Source organism: Mastigoproctus giganteus, chromosome 5 (assembly GCF_048544385.1).
Source record: "Mastigoproctus giganteus isolate SK-2022 chromosome 5, ASM4854438v1, whole genome shotgun sequence".
NCBI lineage: Eukaryota > Metazoa > Arthropoda > Arachnida > Uropygi > Thelyphonidae > Mastigoproctus > Mastigoproctus giganteus.
Window position 1 is genome coordinate 219,574,756 of NC_143579.1, and position 17,404 is coordinate 219,592,159.

A 17,404-nucleotide genomic window follows, 5' to 3' on the forward strand; every position below is an offset into this window, starting at 1 on the left:
ATTAATGAATATACTTGGTGCATATTGTATCATGCATTTATGGAAATTTGTATAAACTTGTTTTTATCTTACTGAATATATTAATTTAACTGTAATATGTTTGCAAATGTTGATTTATTGTTTTTTGTTAATATATTCTGTATAAATATGTGTTGCTAATTTTATTAGCTACTGAAAGATTCAAAGAGAGCAAGATTAACTTACTTTAATATAAGTAAGATTTCTTTGTTTTATTTTATAAAATATTCTGTTAAAAACAGGTATGAAAGTTTTAGAAAAAAAATCATAAACCTATTTTGATATATAAATGAACTTCATTTTTATAAATTTGTTGGGATCGTGTAATATCTTTTCAAAAATACTTCTGCTAATTAATTTGTGTTATTGAGAGAAAGCAAAATAGATAATTTTTGGATACCAGTTGATCCATCAGAAATGATAATACAGATACTGTTAACTAATTTACATTTAAACTATAATTTTATATTATTTTTTTTAAAGAGGTCAGGAGTAAAATATAATAGGTGTTCTTGTTGATACTGACCAGACAGAAAATTTTTATAAAAGTAAAATAATCTGCCCATATAGAATATGAATAACAGGAGGGACTTTTCCAGTCTTTCTTTTTCTATGTGGGCAGACTTCATTGTTTCAGACCTCGTTTTTGCTTAAGTTAGCAAGTAACCTCGTGTTCTGAAAACCAACAAAATAGAACTGAGGTTCTATTCCATTATTCCATGCACCATTATTCTGGTGTTATGTCTGCTTTAAGCACCCTCATTTTTTCTAAGTAAACATATCAGTCACCCAAGACACTTGGTGAAGACAATCAAGGAAAACCAGTGAATTCCTTTAAGTTTCAGCTTTCAACCACGCTTCTCTCGGAACCCAAACATCTTGGTTTCCTGGTTTGCTTCTCCTGGAACCAAAGTGTTTGGGTTCTGAAGGAAGTATGGTTGCAAATCTGAAACTTAAAGGGAATTTGTCGGTTTTCCTTGATTCTCTTCACCATGTGTCTTGGGTGACCAGCACGGTTACCAAGTAACTTAACAAGCAAAATTATATATCTTTTGATTCTTTCTCTAAACTAATTTCATTTTAATGTATTCATACTTTAGCATTAGCAGTGGAAAATAATTCAAGAAAGCAAGCTTATACAACATCAGCCAAAAAAAAAAAAAAAAAACACACACAATACCTTCCATTTCACCTATTCATTCCCTCCAATAGTTTTATCTAGTTCTGCCTATAACTATCAACTTCCATAACAACAGATGGAAGTTTGTTCCAGCAATTAATCACCCACTGGCTAAAGGCAAACTTCCACACATCTGTTCTGCAACTGTCCTTCATCAATTTGAATTTGTGTCCCCTCGTGTGTGGTCTGAGCAAGAGGAAGAATGCCATCAGCATTCAGCTTGCTCAATCCATTCAAAGCCTTAAACACCTCAGTCTTGAACACCTTGCAAGTGCCTAGTCTCCAGACACTGCAATTTCAGAAGTAAAGCCTTTCTGTACTTATTCCAATAGTTCCATAGCCTTCCTAAAATGAGGCCTTCATCCTTCACCTCCTGGAGTGTCTTTTTAGCTTCGCCTTGAAAAGATGTTACATTAGCTGCTGAATTCCTCTTCTATTCCTTTTCAGGTATTTTCATTTATTCTTCATTAAGCAACCATTTTATTCCTTACTCTGTCTAAAATTTATTTCAGTTTGTGATATCTTTTGCCAGCCAAGGAGACATATCATCTCACTAGTGTTCCAGAGTTTTTGCTTAAAAACTTTTCCTTCCACCATTCATTCTTGTTTTTCATCTCTGGAAATCCTAAAACCTGCAAAGAAACATACAATTTTATGGGGGTGTTTCGTATTTTCCTTCTTGTTATTCTTTACTTTTTAAAAATTTTCTGCTACATTTTCTGTCTGTTCAGTGTTAACCAGAATATTTATTGTAATTTTCATTTGAATTATGCTGTAATTTGCTGTGTTATTGACTAAACACTAGACTGCTGAACTGAACAGTGGCTAGACATTAAGAAAATCTTTCTTTTGATTTTTACGACTGAAAATCCTATTATAAGAAATGATATACCATTTTGTATCCTGATTTTCCTGATTTTATTCCAAACTATTTCCACCACAGTTATTCACATAATTCATTTTGGTTAATAAATGCATTTGTTGATGATGATAAGACAATGCACATGTTATTGTTCTGAAATTTATATTTCAGAAGTTAAACAAAATAGTTTTTTGTTTAAAACTAATTATATTGTCTGGTATTCAAGAAGTTTATTTCTACTTTGCTGAACAATTTTGTTGCAACTTCTCATCCACCGAGAACCAACACAGAAAACTGTACAGAATAACTGTTTATTAGCCCGGTAGCAGATGGGTTGCTGTATTAAATTGACCAAAATAAATTGAACTTAGAAATGAAAATATCAATTAGAAGTGCATCAATTTGAATTTTAGTATTCCATCAGCATTACTCCCCCCCCCCTCCCATTTTGATCTGTGGGTTCTGTTTTCAGTGAACACTGACTCTGGAACTAACTGAATTACATAGTAAGGCTAAAATATTTTTTAAAAATGATATAAAGTCCAAAAATTAAAACAAACTGAGCTGGCACAGTTTTCTCAGACCTTCAAGGACTCCGGTTTTTTTGTTACAACAATCAGTTTCTTGCTACACATAGGTTCCCTATTAATTCAAGCAATTTAATTAAGTGATATCATGATAATGATTTATAGTTATTCAATATGTGAATTTATAGTTATTCAATATGTGAATATCATTTCCAATGAATCACTACCAATGAATAAATTAAATTCTGTATCAGGTGGTAATATTTATTATTTCTTTTATGATTTTCATGTTTATATTAGTCATGTTAGCAACAAAGGCTTTAAATTTAGAAAATACCTATGTAATAATTTGGCTAGCACTAAAATCTTTTGTCTTTAGGCAGTGCTGCTTTGAAAGTATTGTATTTCAAGTTGATTGTGCTTTTTTTTTGCTATAGTTTTTCTTTCAACTTTAGTAACTCCACAAGCTGTCACTTTTTGAAATAAAATGAATGAGAATAAAATGCATTTAATGCATACTGTATATACATATGCTATAGTATATCGGTGTAAAACTATGTAAATCATAGTTTACCCATAAATTTAACTACATAAGTAGTGTAAAGGCATCGTTTTATTTTATCTTGTATTGTGGCTACTTCATGAGATACCAGGTATTGCACTACTTTGAATAAATAACGCTTCTCTAGTAGAGGAGACCATTTGGCATCTCATATTGTGGAATTAACTTCAACTGTGATGGCATGTCTGCATTATCAGGGTACCTGTTTGCCCCACCAGTGAGTGAGCCAACAAGCTCCGAAATGCATCTGGGTGGTGGTGCCCACTGAGAATAAATAACAATCATCTCCTCTACTAGAGAAGCGTTATTTAATATACCTGGTATCTCGTTGTGAAGGTAGCCACAATATGAGATAAAATCAAACAATGCCTTTACACTACTTTTGTAGTTAAATTTATGGGTAAACTATGGTGTATTTACATCAATATTATATAGTTAATTTCAACCCATAACTTATTATGCCTTGTGCATTTAGTCTTTAAAATATACTATAGTGTACAATAGTTTTTGTGTTTTTTTTGTATTTGTAAAATTGTTGCTGTTTTTTATTTGCTTGTTAATCCCATAGAAAATGCTTTTCCTTGCATTTTTCATATTTTATGGTACTTCATTATCATATAATACTGTGATAAGATATCATAGCATATTATCTGAACACTGTGCAGTATAATGCTAGGAAATTTTAGAAAATATTTAAATGTAAAACAAATAATAATGCAGACAGGCTGCCAGGATAGCCCATGGGGTTTTGTCAATGATGTACAGGAATTTTGCTAGTGGGGATAAGCAGGTGATTATCCCTTTGTATAAGGCAGTGGTCAAGCCACATTTTTAGTAGCACATACAGGTCTGGAAGCCTCATTTTAGAAAGGATGTTGAGCTGCTGGAATGAGCATAGAGGACAACGAGATTGGTGAGCATAACAGAGGGATGCTCTTACCAAGAAAGGTTTCAGTTCTGCAAATTGCAGCATCTGAAGACTTATGCACCTGTGAGGTAATCTGATTAAGGTGTTTAAGGCCTTGAATGGATTGAGCAAGCTCAATGCTGATGGAATTCTTCCTCTTGCTCAGACCACACATGAGGGGCCACAAATTCAAATCGAGGAAGGACAGTTGCAGAAAAGATGTGCGGAAGTTTGCCTTTAGCCAATGAGTGGTTGATTATTGGAACAAATTTCCATCTGTTGTTGTGGATGGTTCTAGTTTAAATAAATAAGCTTTTTTTCTTGCATCATTTGCCACTGCCAATACTATACAACAAGTAGATATTTGCAGAGGGCTGGCTTTTTCCATGCCAAACATTTTACCCTAGAAACGAGGTTTAATAAAACTTGGGAAGAACATGCATACTTCTGGCTGATCATAAATCATTTTTATAATAGCCCATTGCTACTTGAAGAGGATTTTGATTTGATTTAATTTTTAATGGTGCATTGGCAGTTCAGACAACATTGCCAAGTCAACTTGAATGGGATACTGGGTCTAGGTTGCACAGGCATTTTTTAGCTTTTGCTAGAGGTATGGATAAGTTTTTAACTACACATGTTTGGAGTTTACAGTGCGCCTTCTAAACCATTGGGTATGCATTTTACCTTGAGCAATCTTTGAAGATTGCTCAAGGTAAGAGGAATCTTTGAAGAAGTTGATCTCTCAGTCAACATGAAGGTAACCCTGCCTGCTGAGACCCCCTATTGCTTTTTGCTGTAGACAGGTGCAACAGTGTGATGGATGCTACTTTCAGAGGTAGGAAACCCCAGTTAGTAGGATTGATCCACAAATCCTGGTTTAGAGAATATTGGTTTCTCAATGTTCTTGAAGCCTGGTGACAGGCTGTCTCATTGGGTCCCTGACTGGATCCCATGGAGCCCAAATTTGTTGTTCTTTGGCAGAAATGGAAGGTGCCCCCCCCAAACTTTTTTTCCTGTACTCAGGAAAAACCACACTGTTTTATGGCTGTCATTAGAAAGCCCAAGCTTTCTACTGACCTGTTCCTGAATTGAAGTATAATAGCAAGGCCTGTCATCTGGACTTGATTATAAATTAATTACATTCCTCCATTTGCCAAAGATCCAGAATCTAACCTTATTACTAATTTTTCTAACCCATTATCATTCTACCATCTATCTGAAATTTTCGTTTCTTATTAAATTTTAATACAGAGTAGGGAATGTAAAAATTTTTGATTTTAGAATTTTTCTCTGTTTTGCTGCTACTGACTATAACAGTACTTTTGAAGAAATGCTATTAGGAAATTTATTATCAATATTTATAGATTTTGTTGTTGGTTACTTGTGGTATTGAATTGCATTGCATTGCACTGTGTGTATATACTACATTATATGTAAAAAAAAAATTTATTTCTCAACAGAGTCAAGCACAAACCGAGCTATATGCTCATCGAAAATGTAAAAGGTTTTGAAAATTCCACTACTAGAAATATTTTAGTCACTTTGAAGAAGTAGATCTCTCAGTCAACATGAAGGTAACCCTGCCTGCTGAGACCCCCTATTGCTTTTTGCTGTAGACAGGTGCAACAGTGTGATGGATGCTACTTTCAGAGGTAGGAGACCCCAGTTAGTAGGATTGATCCACAAATCCTGGTTTAGAGAATATTGGTTTCTCAATGTTCTTGAAGCCTGGTGACAGGCTGTCTCATTGGGTCCCTGACTGGATCCCATGGAGCCCAAATTTGTTGTTCTTTGGCAGAAATGGAAGGTGCCCCCCCCCCCCAAACTTTTTTTCCTGTACTCAGGAAAAACCACACTGTTTTATGGCTGTCATTAGAAAGCCCAAGCTTTCTACTGACCTGTTCCTGAATTGAAGTATAATAGCAAGGCCTGTCATCTGGACTTGATTATAAATTAATTACATTCCTCCATTTGCCAAAGATCCAGAATCTAACCTTATTACTAATTTTTCTAACCCATTATCATTCTACCATCTATCTGAAATTTTCGTTTCTTATTAAATTTTAATACAGAGTAGGGAATGTAAAAATTTTTGATTTTAGAATTTTTCTCTGTTTTGCTGCTACTGACTATAACAGTACTTTTGAAGAAATGCTATTAGGAAATTTATTATCAATATTTATAGATTTTGTTGTTGGTTACTTGTGGTATTGAATTGCATTGCATTGCACTGTGTGTATATACTACATTATATGTAAAAAAAAAATTTATTTCTCAACAGAGTCAAGCACAAACCGAGCTATATGCTCATCGAAAATGTAAAAGGTTTTGAAAATTCCACTACTAGAAATATTTTAGTCAACACTCTTGATAAGTGTGGATACCTTCACCAAGAATTTCTTTTATCTCCTAATCAGTTTAACATACCCAATTCTAGACTGCGATATTACTTATTAGCAAAGTTAAAGCCACTTGAATTTGGATTTTCAGTTACAAGTGAGGTAAGATTTCAGTAATCATGTAACTCTGCACTATTTTATAAATTAATGTAATAATATTTAATTAAAATAATTTTACTTAATTGATAAGTAAATTATCAATTTATTTAATTGATAATTATACTTAATTTGTGTTTGTAATGGCTAATAACACTGAACAACAATACAAAAAAATTTTTCTCCTTGAAAAGTAAAACAGGATTCTAGTACATTTAAATGTGTTGAATTTAAATCTGTCTTAAAAATTTTGTATTACTTACCATTTTCAAGGAAAAAGAAATGAAAGATTTCTTTATATATAAATAAATATATTTTTAACTGACTTGGAAGTTTTAATGATCAGTGACTAGCATACAAGACTTCATTGTTGTTTGCAGGTGTTACATTCCCAATAATGTCTTTGAATTGCATGAACTTATCAGGCATTAAAATAACTTAGGAAAGTGACTGATTGACAGTGTCATATATATGCAGTGAATTAATTTGTATTACAAAGTTTGCCCTGGGTTCATGACTGACTTTTGCTAAGCAAAGTTTGATTTAATGAATGATTGAGCAGCTGACCCATGATAGATAAAGTATGACAAAAAGTGAACCATGAGTAATCAAAGCAGCTGCCTGTGATCCAGAAAACATGGACTTGATCCTCAATCCGCAAATAGCATTAATGTGGCTTCAAATATGCTGTTCTGCTTTAAATTTTATAATTTTTGAGTCAGTGAAAATGATCTTCGATTTTCATTTCTCTTATTATTTTTTACATATAAAAATCTTTCAAAAAACTTTGTCTTTATAAGAGGCTTATCTTGCACATTTTTCTGTGCTGGAACTAAGCTAACTGGCTTTTCTTGGCTAATAGACTATTTATCATAGGCAATACTTTTTAAAAGTTCTTAGATATTTTCAGAGAATTCTTATATGGACAACATTTGTGACCAGGATAGATGAGTAAATAATGTGATAATAGTACGATACTCTACATTCTATTTTCTGACTTTGTCTAGAGGTGTTGTTATTGGTTAGGTTTTTTTTGTTTTTTTTTAGGAGCATTAGCAACTAAAGCCATATTGCTCCGGGGATACGCGGTGGTCATTCCCTGACCTTTCCGCATCCTCCGTATTTGGTCGTCATGGGCTTGAACCTCGGTCTAATCAAGAAACGTGTGCTACGCACTGCTGCTCCTGCCCACCTGGCTACGGAGGCACCCCAGAGGTGTTGTGTTTCTTTCCCTGTCGCTTCTAAAGTGTGCATAAGCTTGACTGACTTATGCTCGGCGCGTCCGTAGCCAGGTGGGAAGGAGCAGCAGTGCGTAGCACACGCTTCTTGATTAGACCGGGGTTCAAGCCCGTGACCACCAAATACGGAGGATGCGGAAAGGTCAGGGAAATACCACCGCATATCCCCGGAGCAATATGGCCTTAGTTGCTAATGCTCCTAAAAAAACCAAATAACAACAACAACGACTTATGCTCATTTAAAAATGACATCATTATCTATGAGTTGACACGTAATTATATTTTTGTTTTTAATTGAATAGCATCATTAAAAGAGGTGAATTTGATATTCATTAAACACTCAGAGACACACTACCATGACAGATTTTGAGACTTACTGGTCTCATCAGATGGAGAGTGGCCTCAGTTTAGTTTTGCACCAGACAGTGAATAATGTACAAAATGTAAATGAGGAGCCAAGTAGTACATTTGATATGTTATTTTAATGCATGAATTTTGGTTGTACTAAGACTAGTTAATTTCTGTTATGTAGGAGCACTTGCCTGCAAACTTTGCTTTGATGATTCTCTGAATATATGCCATTCATTCGGTTTTGTTGTCTGGTCTCAGTGCCTTTATAAGTTTGATTAACATCGGTCACTACTTGCGACAAAAACTGAAGTCAAATCTTTCTGATGTTTAGAAAAAAAAAGTTTACTTGGTTTAATTATATTTATCATCAGTTCAACTATTATCACAATAAAGCAAATTTGTTACAACTCTAAAGATCAGCTGGCAAATTACAAGGGTGGACCCTTCTAGAAAACATATACCAAGGGAACTTTTTTTTTTTTTGTAATGTATGCATGTGTGTGTGCAATCCTTTATGGACAAAAAGTTGGTTCAGTGGATACTGTCAGTTATTTCCAAAGTCCATTAAAGCAAATATTACACAATTAACAAAATAAAGAGAATTGCGCACCCGGTAGGAGGTTCACATGGAAGAATTTGAAGATTAGCCATGTTTGATTTTTTGAGACACGATTGAGAGAGAGAGAGAGAGAGAGAGAGAGAGAGAGAGAGAGAGAGAGAGAGAGAGAGAGAGAGAGAGAGAGAGAGAGAGAGAGAGAGCTGTTTGACTTTAAAAATTTGTTGCAACCAAATTGTTGCCCCCACCCATTTAATTAATATCTGCAGTATGAATATGACTCTGTACTCATAATTAGCATTAGCAAAGACACATGATGCAAGAAAGCAAACTTATATAGCATTAGCCAAAAAAAAAAAAACAAATAAATAATAACCCCCTTATTTCACCCATCCACTCGCTCCAAATGTTTGTCAAGTTCTGCCTTGAATCTATTTAGGTTTCAACTTCTACAATGACAGATGGAAGTTTGTTCCAGCAATCAACCACCCGCTGGCTAGAGGCAAACTTCCACACATCTATCCTACAACCGTCTTTCCTCAATTTGATTTATGCCCTCTCGGGTGATTATTCTGAGCACGAGGAAGAATCCCATCAGCATTGAGCATGCTCAAACCATTCATGGCTTTATACACCTCAATCAGATCACCTCGCAGGTGCATAGTCTCCAGACACTGTAATTTGCAAAACTTAAGCCTTTCTTCATAAGAGCAACCCTTTGTTCCATTCACTAATCTTGTTGCCGTTTTCTGTACTTGTTCCAACAGCTCTACATCCTTCTTAAAATGAGGCCTCCAGACCTTTATACAGTACTCAAGGTGTGGTCTGACCATTGCCTTGTACAAGGGGATAATCACCTCCTTATCCCTGCTGGAAAAATTCCTGTACATCATTGACAAGACGCTATGAGCTACTCTTGCAGACCGTCTGCACTGCTCAGAAAACTTCATAGCTGCCTGCACAATTACCTCCAGGCCCTTTTCATTCTCTACCACTGTCAGTGTGGTACCACAGAGTTGATATGTTACTCTGGGATTACTGCTTCCCATATGTAGTACTTTACATTTGTCAGTGTTAAATTTCATTTGCTGATGATATGAAGGTTTGCAGGGTTAACAACCTGCCAACCTTCGTATTGTCTGCAAACTTGGACATTAAGCCTGATATACCATCATCAATATCATTTATAAATACAGAAAACAACAATGGACCCAACACTGAACCCTGAGGGACTCCGCTAATAACATTAGTCCACGAAGAGCAGTGTACATTGATTAGCACTCTGTCTTCTCCCACTCAACGATCCCTTTATCCATAACAGCAATTTGTCCCCAATGCCACACTGGTCCAATTTATGCAGCAGTCTTCCATGTGCAACAGTATCAAAGGCTTTTCTAAGATCCAAATATGTGATATCAAAATTGTTCTTTGCATCCAGTTCCTTTGTGACTACATCATAGTATCCAATCAAATTAGTCAGACAAGACTTCTCCTTATCAAACCCATGCTGTGTCCAAGCTATAACTCGTAGCCAGGTGGGAAGGAGCAGCAGTGCGTAACACACGCTTCTTGATTAGACCGGGGTTTGAGCCCGTCACCACCAAATAAGGAGGATGCAGAAAGGTCGTAATGGCCACCGCATATCCCGGAGCAATATGGCCTTAGTTGCTAATGCTCCTAAAATCCAAATAACAATAACAATCCAAGCTATAACTGAAGTCTTGTCTAGATGACCCTGCAGCCGACCGGGCTAGCCAGGTGGGTAAAGTGCCTGCCTGGCAACCCAAAGGTTGCGGCTTCGAATCCCGCCTCGGGCTTGGATCAAAGTACTGCAAAAACCTTGGGAGGTGCATTATGGCCACAGAAGCCGATGCGCCAACAACTACAGAAAAAAAAAAAAAAAGACCCTGCAATGCTTCTTTAACCAGTGCCTCCATTAATTTCACTGGAACAGGAGTTAAACTAACAGGTCTGTAATTACCTGTGTCTTCTTTGATTCTCCTTTGTGGGTTGGGGTCACATTTGCACATCTCCAGTCCATGGGTAACTCCCCTGAGTCCAGGGAAGCTCTCATAATTATGGCTAAGGGTTTGCTTACTTCCTTTGCCACCACCTTTAATATAACTGGATAGATTCCATTCACCCCAGGTGCCTTTCTTGTGTTTATCTTCAACAATTTCTCCTCCACTTTACTCTCAATTATTACGAGATTTTCTAGCTTACTGCCAGAGTTGAATACACCTCTGGCATCCCCTCCCTGAATAACTCCTCATGTGTGAATGTTGATGCAAAATAATTATGGCTTTGTTAGCTACCTGAGCAGGATCATCAACAGTTGAACCATCGATATCAAGTGGACCAATCTGATTCATCCCCTTCCTTCTAGAGTTTACATCAGTAAAGAACTCTTTGCTGTTTTTCTTTGCATTCTTTGCCAAAGATTTCTCGTAATCTGCCTTCGCCTGCCTAACCTCCCTTGTAACTTGGTTACAGATCAGCTTATATCTATCGTGGGCTTCTGTGTTACATGTTAATTTATATGTATCCCATGCATTTTTCTTCTCTCTCACATGTCTGATTAGTTCATCTGACATCCATTTAGGCCTAAACCTTGAACAATATTTCTTTGTTGGTATGAAAAGCCTAGTAGCTTCAAAGATTAATTCTTTAAATGCTTCCCATTTTGAATTTGCTGTTTGTAACATCATCAGTTGGTTCCACCGTATAGAATTTAAATACTATCTCAGACCACCGTAGTCACCTTTACGAAAGCAAAAACCCCTCCCTTTACCCGTGATGGTAGTTACCTCTTTGAGTAAATCCTACTTCAGCACACTGTGATCACTGCACCTAGTGGTTCCTTTATCTGCAGATTCTTGATGCATGAAGAATCATTACTGATAATCAGATCAAGAGTATTACTCCCTATAGTTGCCTCCTGAACATGCTGCTGTAGAAAACAATCATCCAATAAATCCACAAAAGCCTTGCTAGTGTGTGAGTGAACAACCCACAAATTCCAGTCAATATCCAGGAAATTAAAATCCCCCATTATAAGACACTCTAATTTACTGGCCCACTCTATTTCTCTGCACAATTGCTCATTATACTCATCAGATTCATTAGGCATATAACACACACCTACTCTCATTTTTCCTTTCCCGGTGCAGAGCCTTGCACAATCTCTCCAGGGCAGAATTGATCGACAAGGCTCTCTCACATACTCCCTCCTATCGTGTCTGTGCAGAATTGCAGACACTTTCAAATTCAACTCTAACTCATGGCTTTTTTTTTTTTCAACATTGACCTGTACTTGTTAAGTAATTCTGCCGGTCTCCTACTCTTAATATCATTAGTGACAACGTGTACAACAATATCACCCTTTGTGCCCTTAAAAGATGATATCTGCTCTACGTCATCAACCTTTACCCCTGGTCCTGTTCCACCTATCCTTCTTACATAGTATATTCCCCGTATCCCTGACAATAGTCACCAACAATAACTAGTTCCTTTGGGACCAGTGCATTCTGCCTTGGGGGTTCCGCTGTGTTGCGTGATGTTCAAGTGCAAGCTCTGGCATTGATGTGGGTAGCTGAGAGCTTGATGGGCCCCTCAATTTAAATCCTTCGAGGGCATCCACCGTGTCCTTCAAGCTCTCATATAAGCCCATAACAATGCCGAGTTGGTGCCTGATTTCCTCGCACTCCTTACATCTCTCACACACAAAGACATTCCACTTGGCAATATCATATCCCGTTCCTGATTGCTCCACAAACATCAAACAAGCAGTGCATTTCAATAGACTGTGATTCAGAGGACAACCCCCCCCCCCCAGTTCTCCCCTGAGCCACAGCACTTCCACTAGTTTGAGCCATTTGCTTAGCTGCTCTGGCCTGAGTCATGATTTCTATTGAAGTTCAATAAAATTCCAATACAAAATATAACCCTAAACCTATATCCCAATGCAGTTATAACACAATATATATATATATATATATATATATATATATATATATGTATTTCGGTATCAAATATTATCTCCAAGTTACGTTATATGACTTTTTTATCTCCTGTCAACTTATAATTCATGCTGTTACATTTGTTATAACTAGGTTGCTATATTTATTTAGTTAAAAAAGTACAATTCAATTGACAATGAAATTTAATAAGATTAATAAATTTTACTGATTAATTAACCAAAACAATCCAGTCTTATTCCTCAGTGTTGACTTTGCCCTCACTATTTTACCCTGGCATGCACAGGCGAAAGATCCTCTTACTAGTTATTCTTAATTTTAATGCCTCTGTTTGCTCTTAACTGATGTGCAGAAATTTGCTCCAACAATTGGAGTAAGGTGAAGAGAATATATTATAACAAATAAACAATTTACAAGAAATATACAGACTATACAGACACCACTGTTAAATAATTTGGAATGGATGGGTTGGTGGGGGGAGGAAGTACTTAACTTTAATCCTTCTTAAACCTAATACTATCTTATTTTGTGTAAAAAAACTAATCTCCTGCTCGTATTATGATTTTTCTTTCATTTTGGTATGGTATTATTGTTCTTCTAAGCAGCTGCTAACTCTGTACAAATTACAAATCCACCCTTCCATGAAATATTGTTCCCATGTCTTGGGAAGGTATCCTAAAAACTCAAATGCCTCAATTTTCCTTCTAAAAGCAAGTGGTCATATCAATGTCTCCACTCTCACAAACTTATTCTACTCCCTTGCGCGCGCGCACACACACACACACACACACACACACACACACACACACACACACACAGTTTCTTCTGCATACTCTTTCTACAAACATTTCCATGGATATTATTCTTTTGAACTGACATCTGTAATTCCTCCTTTCTCCACAACTAGTCTGAACATAGGCATCAAATTTAATATCCATTAATAGTTTATCACCAGCTTCACAGAACCAGTCTTTTTCATTATTCTTCTATTTCTGCTCTTTGGAAAAACTCTCTTCCTTTTCTGAAATTACAACCAACAGAAACTGAAGTCAGTGTTAACAATTTATTTGGTTTCTCAATCAAATCAGTTCATTCATGATGACAGCGTATACTGTTCCAATAAACTTTTGTTTTTGGAGTCATTGAAAAAAAGCCTTCTAGTTTTGTTTTTTCTAATGTGAAAATTATTTTAGCAGATATTTGTTATGGGAAAGACAAACATTGCATTATGCTTAAGAGGTACAAGTTTTATAACTAGATAATTGCTCATGGGAGCAGTTTGGTAAAACAAGATTGCAAATTTGGAAATAATGAGAAATCCTAACTTTGCTTTTGCCCATTTGCAAAAAGTAATGAGCCATCTTTATTAAAAAAAAAAAAAAAAAAAAAAATAGATGTGAGCTTAAGAGGTTCCCTATAAATAGCAAGGTCCCAATGTATTTTGAAGGGAAATATAAGAAATCCATTTAACAGATTTTTTTTTTTTTAGTTAATGAGTAAGTGAGTTATCATGTCACCCATCCTTTGAACAAAGCAAACACAGTACAAATTTTTGACTAAGTTTACTTTGTTTAAAGAATGGTTGGTTCATTACCACATTTATTATGATCAGACTTTAGGACTATTTGTATGGATATTTAAGACATTCTGTTAATAGCAGAAAGCAATTTTTTTTGCTTTCTGCTATTAACAGTTTGCACTTCTTGTGAGGAAAGAAGTGCAAACTAGTGTGGAAATCAGTGAGAAGAGTGGGACATTAGTTTTCCTTACTCTGGTTAACTATTGTTATCTTATTTGTAGAGTAAGCATAATAGAAAACAGAAACAGTTCTGGTTAATGTCAAATTCTTTATATCAAATTCTTAAGAGGTTTTATATGCTGTTTTTAAGTATGTTATTAAATATTTTAGGTTTTCCAAGATATCCCAGTTATTGGGAATGATTTATCACAGAAGCCTTATTTTAAAGTACAGGAACTTCAAGCATTGGGTCATGATGTACATTCAGCTATTATTAATGAAGTAAATTCTGAAAGTCACCAAAAGCTTTGTCTTTTGCCATTTTTAGAAGACAAGCCCACACCTTATTTTGATCTATATCTCTTATCAGAGAAGTTGCTTTTGAAATATGCTATAACATTAGATATTGTTGTGAAGGAAAGCTGCCACTCTTGCTGCTTTACCAAAGCGTAAGTATGCGTCACTTTTAAGGGAGGGGAGGGAGAGATAATGTATTTCTTGTTTCATTATATATGCTGTTATGTGCATAGGGATTGCAATGTCTGTATTTCGTGCTATTATTTTTTTTAATAAATTAACTGTATTTCGGCTTTCCAGCCTTAGGTTGAACTAAAAGTTGATTTTTCAATTTAGATATCCATAAACAGATATAGACTGTTTGTGCATATATAAACCGTGTATATTTTTACTGTTTGCGATACTTAATCCACGTGCGTAAAGGAACAATGTGCCTATGTCTGATGGGCCTTGAGTGATGTCATTTCCAACAGTCAGGGCTAGTGACACCTTACCATCACTTAATGAACAGCTTCCCAAATTTGGAGTTTGAAAGTTGTTCACAAGGTGACACATGTAATGACACACTAATAGTCAGTATAGTATTAAGTGCTGTCTCCTGCTGGGTTTAGTGGGATATAATTGAAAGGACAAGGTTTCTTGTCATTGGGTGTTTTCTTTGTTATGAATTGATTGATTATTCTATTACACTGCTAATATTAACAATAAGTAACAAATTTTTTTTTCCCTTTCAGTTATTATATCTACTACTAATTAGTAATTTAGTTATTGTATTAATGTACATATTTTACAGATTAATATTATCCAGAATCTAGAATGAATAACATTAAATTTACAGACCACAGAAAAGCAAATTATAGGAATTCAGTATGATTCTGTTATAAGTTGAGTTTTATAAATTGAGAAACTGTTCAAAAAGCATCGATTGATTTTAATTCTAAAATTAATTTCACTGAGAATGAATTCAATACTATATCAATTAAATTTCACCTTCTTCCTTTGAATCTTGCCATTGAAGTGTTATGTCATCAAGACACCAGTTTGCTAACTGCAAGGGTGTTATATAGAATAATATTTATAGTTAATTATTAATATTAATAGTTTATGATGAAATCACTTGCTGAACAAAACTCTTCTCTGTCCAAAGAGTTGTATGCTGCATTAAAATTTAAAGTAGAACAAAGATGCACTGATTTTGAAAGTGTTCTTCCATACTTTCATAATATGCAAGAGGGCAAAGAAAATCAGAATTGACAAAGCAAAGCTTCTATTGCAAGAATTATTTAAACTCTGGTTTAAAGGCTTTCCAAGACAGTGGAATATCAAGAAGGCAGTATTGAGGTTGAAATTACTAACTTCACCCTGCATCTTCATGTATGCATGATCAAACTAAAGGCCAAGATGAACAAGAAATGTTCTTGATGAAACAAAAACTAGTTTTTCCATTGATAAAAAAGATTGCAGTTCCCTACAAAAAACAAACTGTAGTTAAAGTTCTCAAATTATCAAACAAGAGATGAGATTATTTCAAGATTAAGAAATTAGAGGGAAATAGTTGGAGTTGGCATATGAATACCTCCCCACTGTTCCTCCAAGTGGCAGTTTGAGCTTTCTCTACCATGGGCAATATTTTCACAAAAATCCTCTTGCGGCTCAGCGATGAGACTATCAGTGCACTTTGTTTTCTAAGATCTCATTTTTTAAACAAAAGTATGAAATAAAATAACTTGTATGTATTTTTTTTCTCACTGTTTGGCTTTTAAAATTATTGTTTTGTAATAATTATATATGATTACACAGTCTAAGCTCTATATAACAGTCCCATAGAGGAGGAATGAGAAAAACAGTTGTTATATCGGATGCTATATCAATCGTTCATAAAATTAGCAACAGAACAAGTAAAAGCTTGAAAATTTAATGTAGTGCTACTAATATAATATAGTTTAATCTTATTTATAATATGTACTACAGTATTAAACAAGAAAATTATGACTGTAAATTTTGCACTGATTGTAGAGTGCAATAAGATACAATTAAATTGTAAATTTCATTACATAGGCTACATACCTATCAAGGCCTAACAAGAGAATTGTTTCATACTTTAAAATAATCTGTCAAAACATGTTGTTTCAATGGTAGAGCATGTTTTAAAAGAGAATTATGAAGTGTGTAATAGAAGTTATTTCACTTTCGCGGTTAGGTTGCACTTGAAAAAATCAACTTACGGGTTCTAATCCTTGATGAGCATCTTTCACTGACACCTCTTGTTCAACCACAGTAGGTTCCTCATCTTCATCTACAAATTACAGATTCCATTACGTCTGCAATGAGTTCCTCTTCATTTGTGTGTATCCTGAAACATCCACATCCACTTCTGCGTAATCTTTGAAGCTTAAGTTTTCCTGTAAGTGTAGGTGATGATGCACATGCTCAAATATTTCTTCCCTATTATCGGACTGTTCCTCGCAATTAATAGAGGAAGCATGCGAAACTTCACACATTGTATCATTCAAGACAGTAAATCCAGCATGTTTGAAGCAGTTGGCGATCACTTTTTCATCAACTTCAACCCAATGCTAAAACTAGCAGGATTGCCTGCAGGATGTCAATTTCACATTGAATTTTTCTTTGAAGACATATGTGGACATGTGTATATGTAAAAGGCGGCTCCTAGAACGTTTGTTCAACTCCGC

The 17,404-nt window shown here is 35.2% G+C and overlaps 1 protein-coding gene across 1 annotated transcript in view; it reads left to right on the forward strand.

Annotated features, from left to right (window-relative positions):
• Mt2 (tRNA (cytosine(38)-C(5))-methyltransferase) overlaps window positions 1–17,404 on the forward strand; it is a 64,081-nt gene that overhangs the window by 20,935 nt on the left and 25,742 nt on the right. Inside the window, exons 5-7 of the mRNA XM_090374800.1 lie at window positions 5,520–5,609; window positions 6,341–6,560; window positions 14,586–14,863. Of these exons, the coding sequence (XP_090230926.1) occupies window positions 5,520–5,609; window positions 6,341–6,560; window positions 14,586–14,863 (588 nt within the window). The remainder of the gene's footprint in view (window positions 1–5,519; window positions 5,610–6,340; window positions 6,561–14,585; window positions 14,864–17,404) is intronic.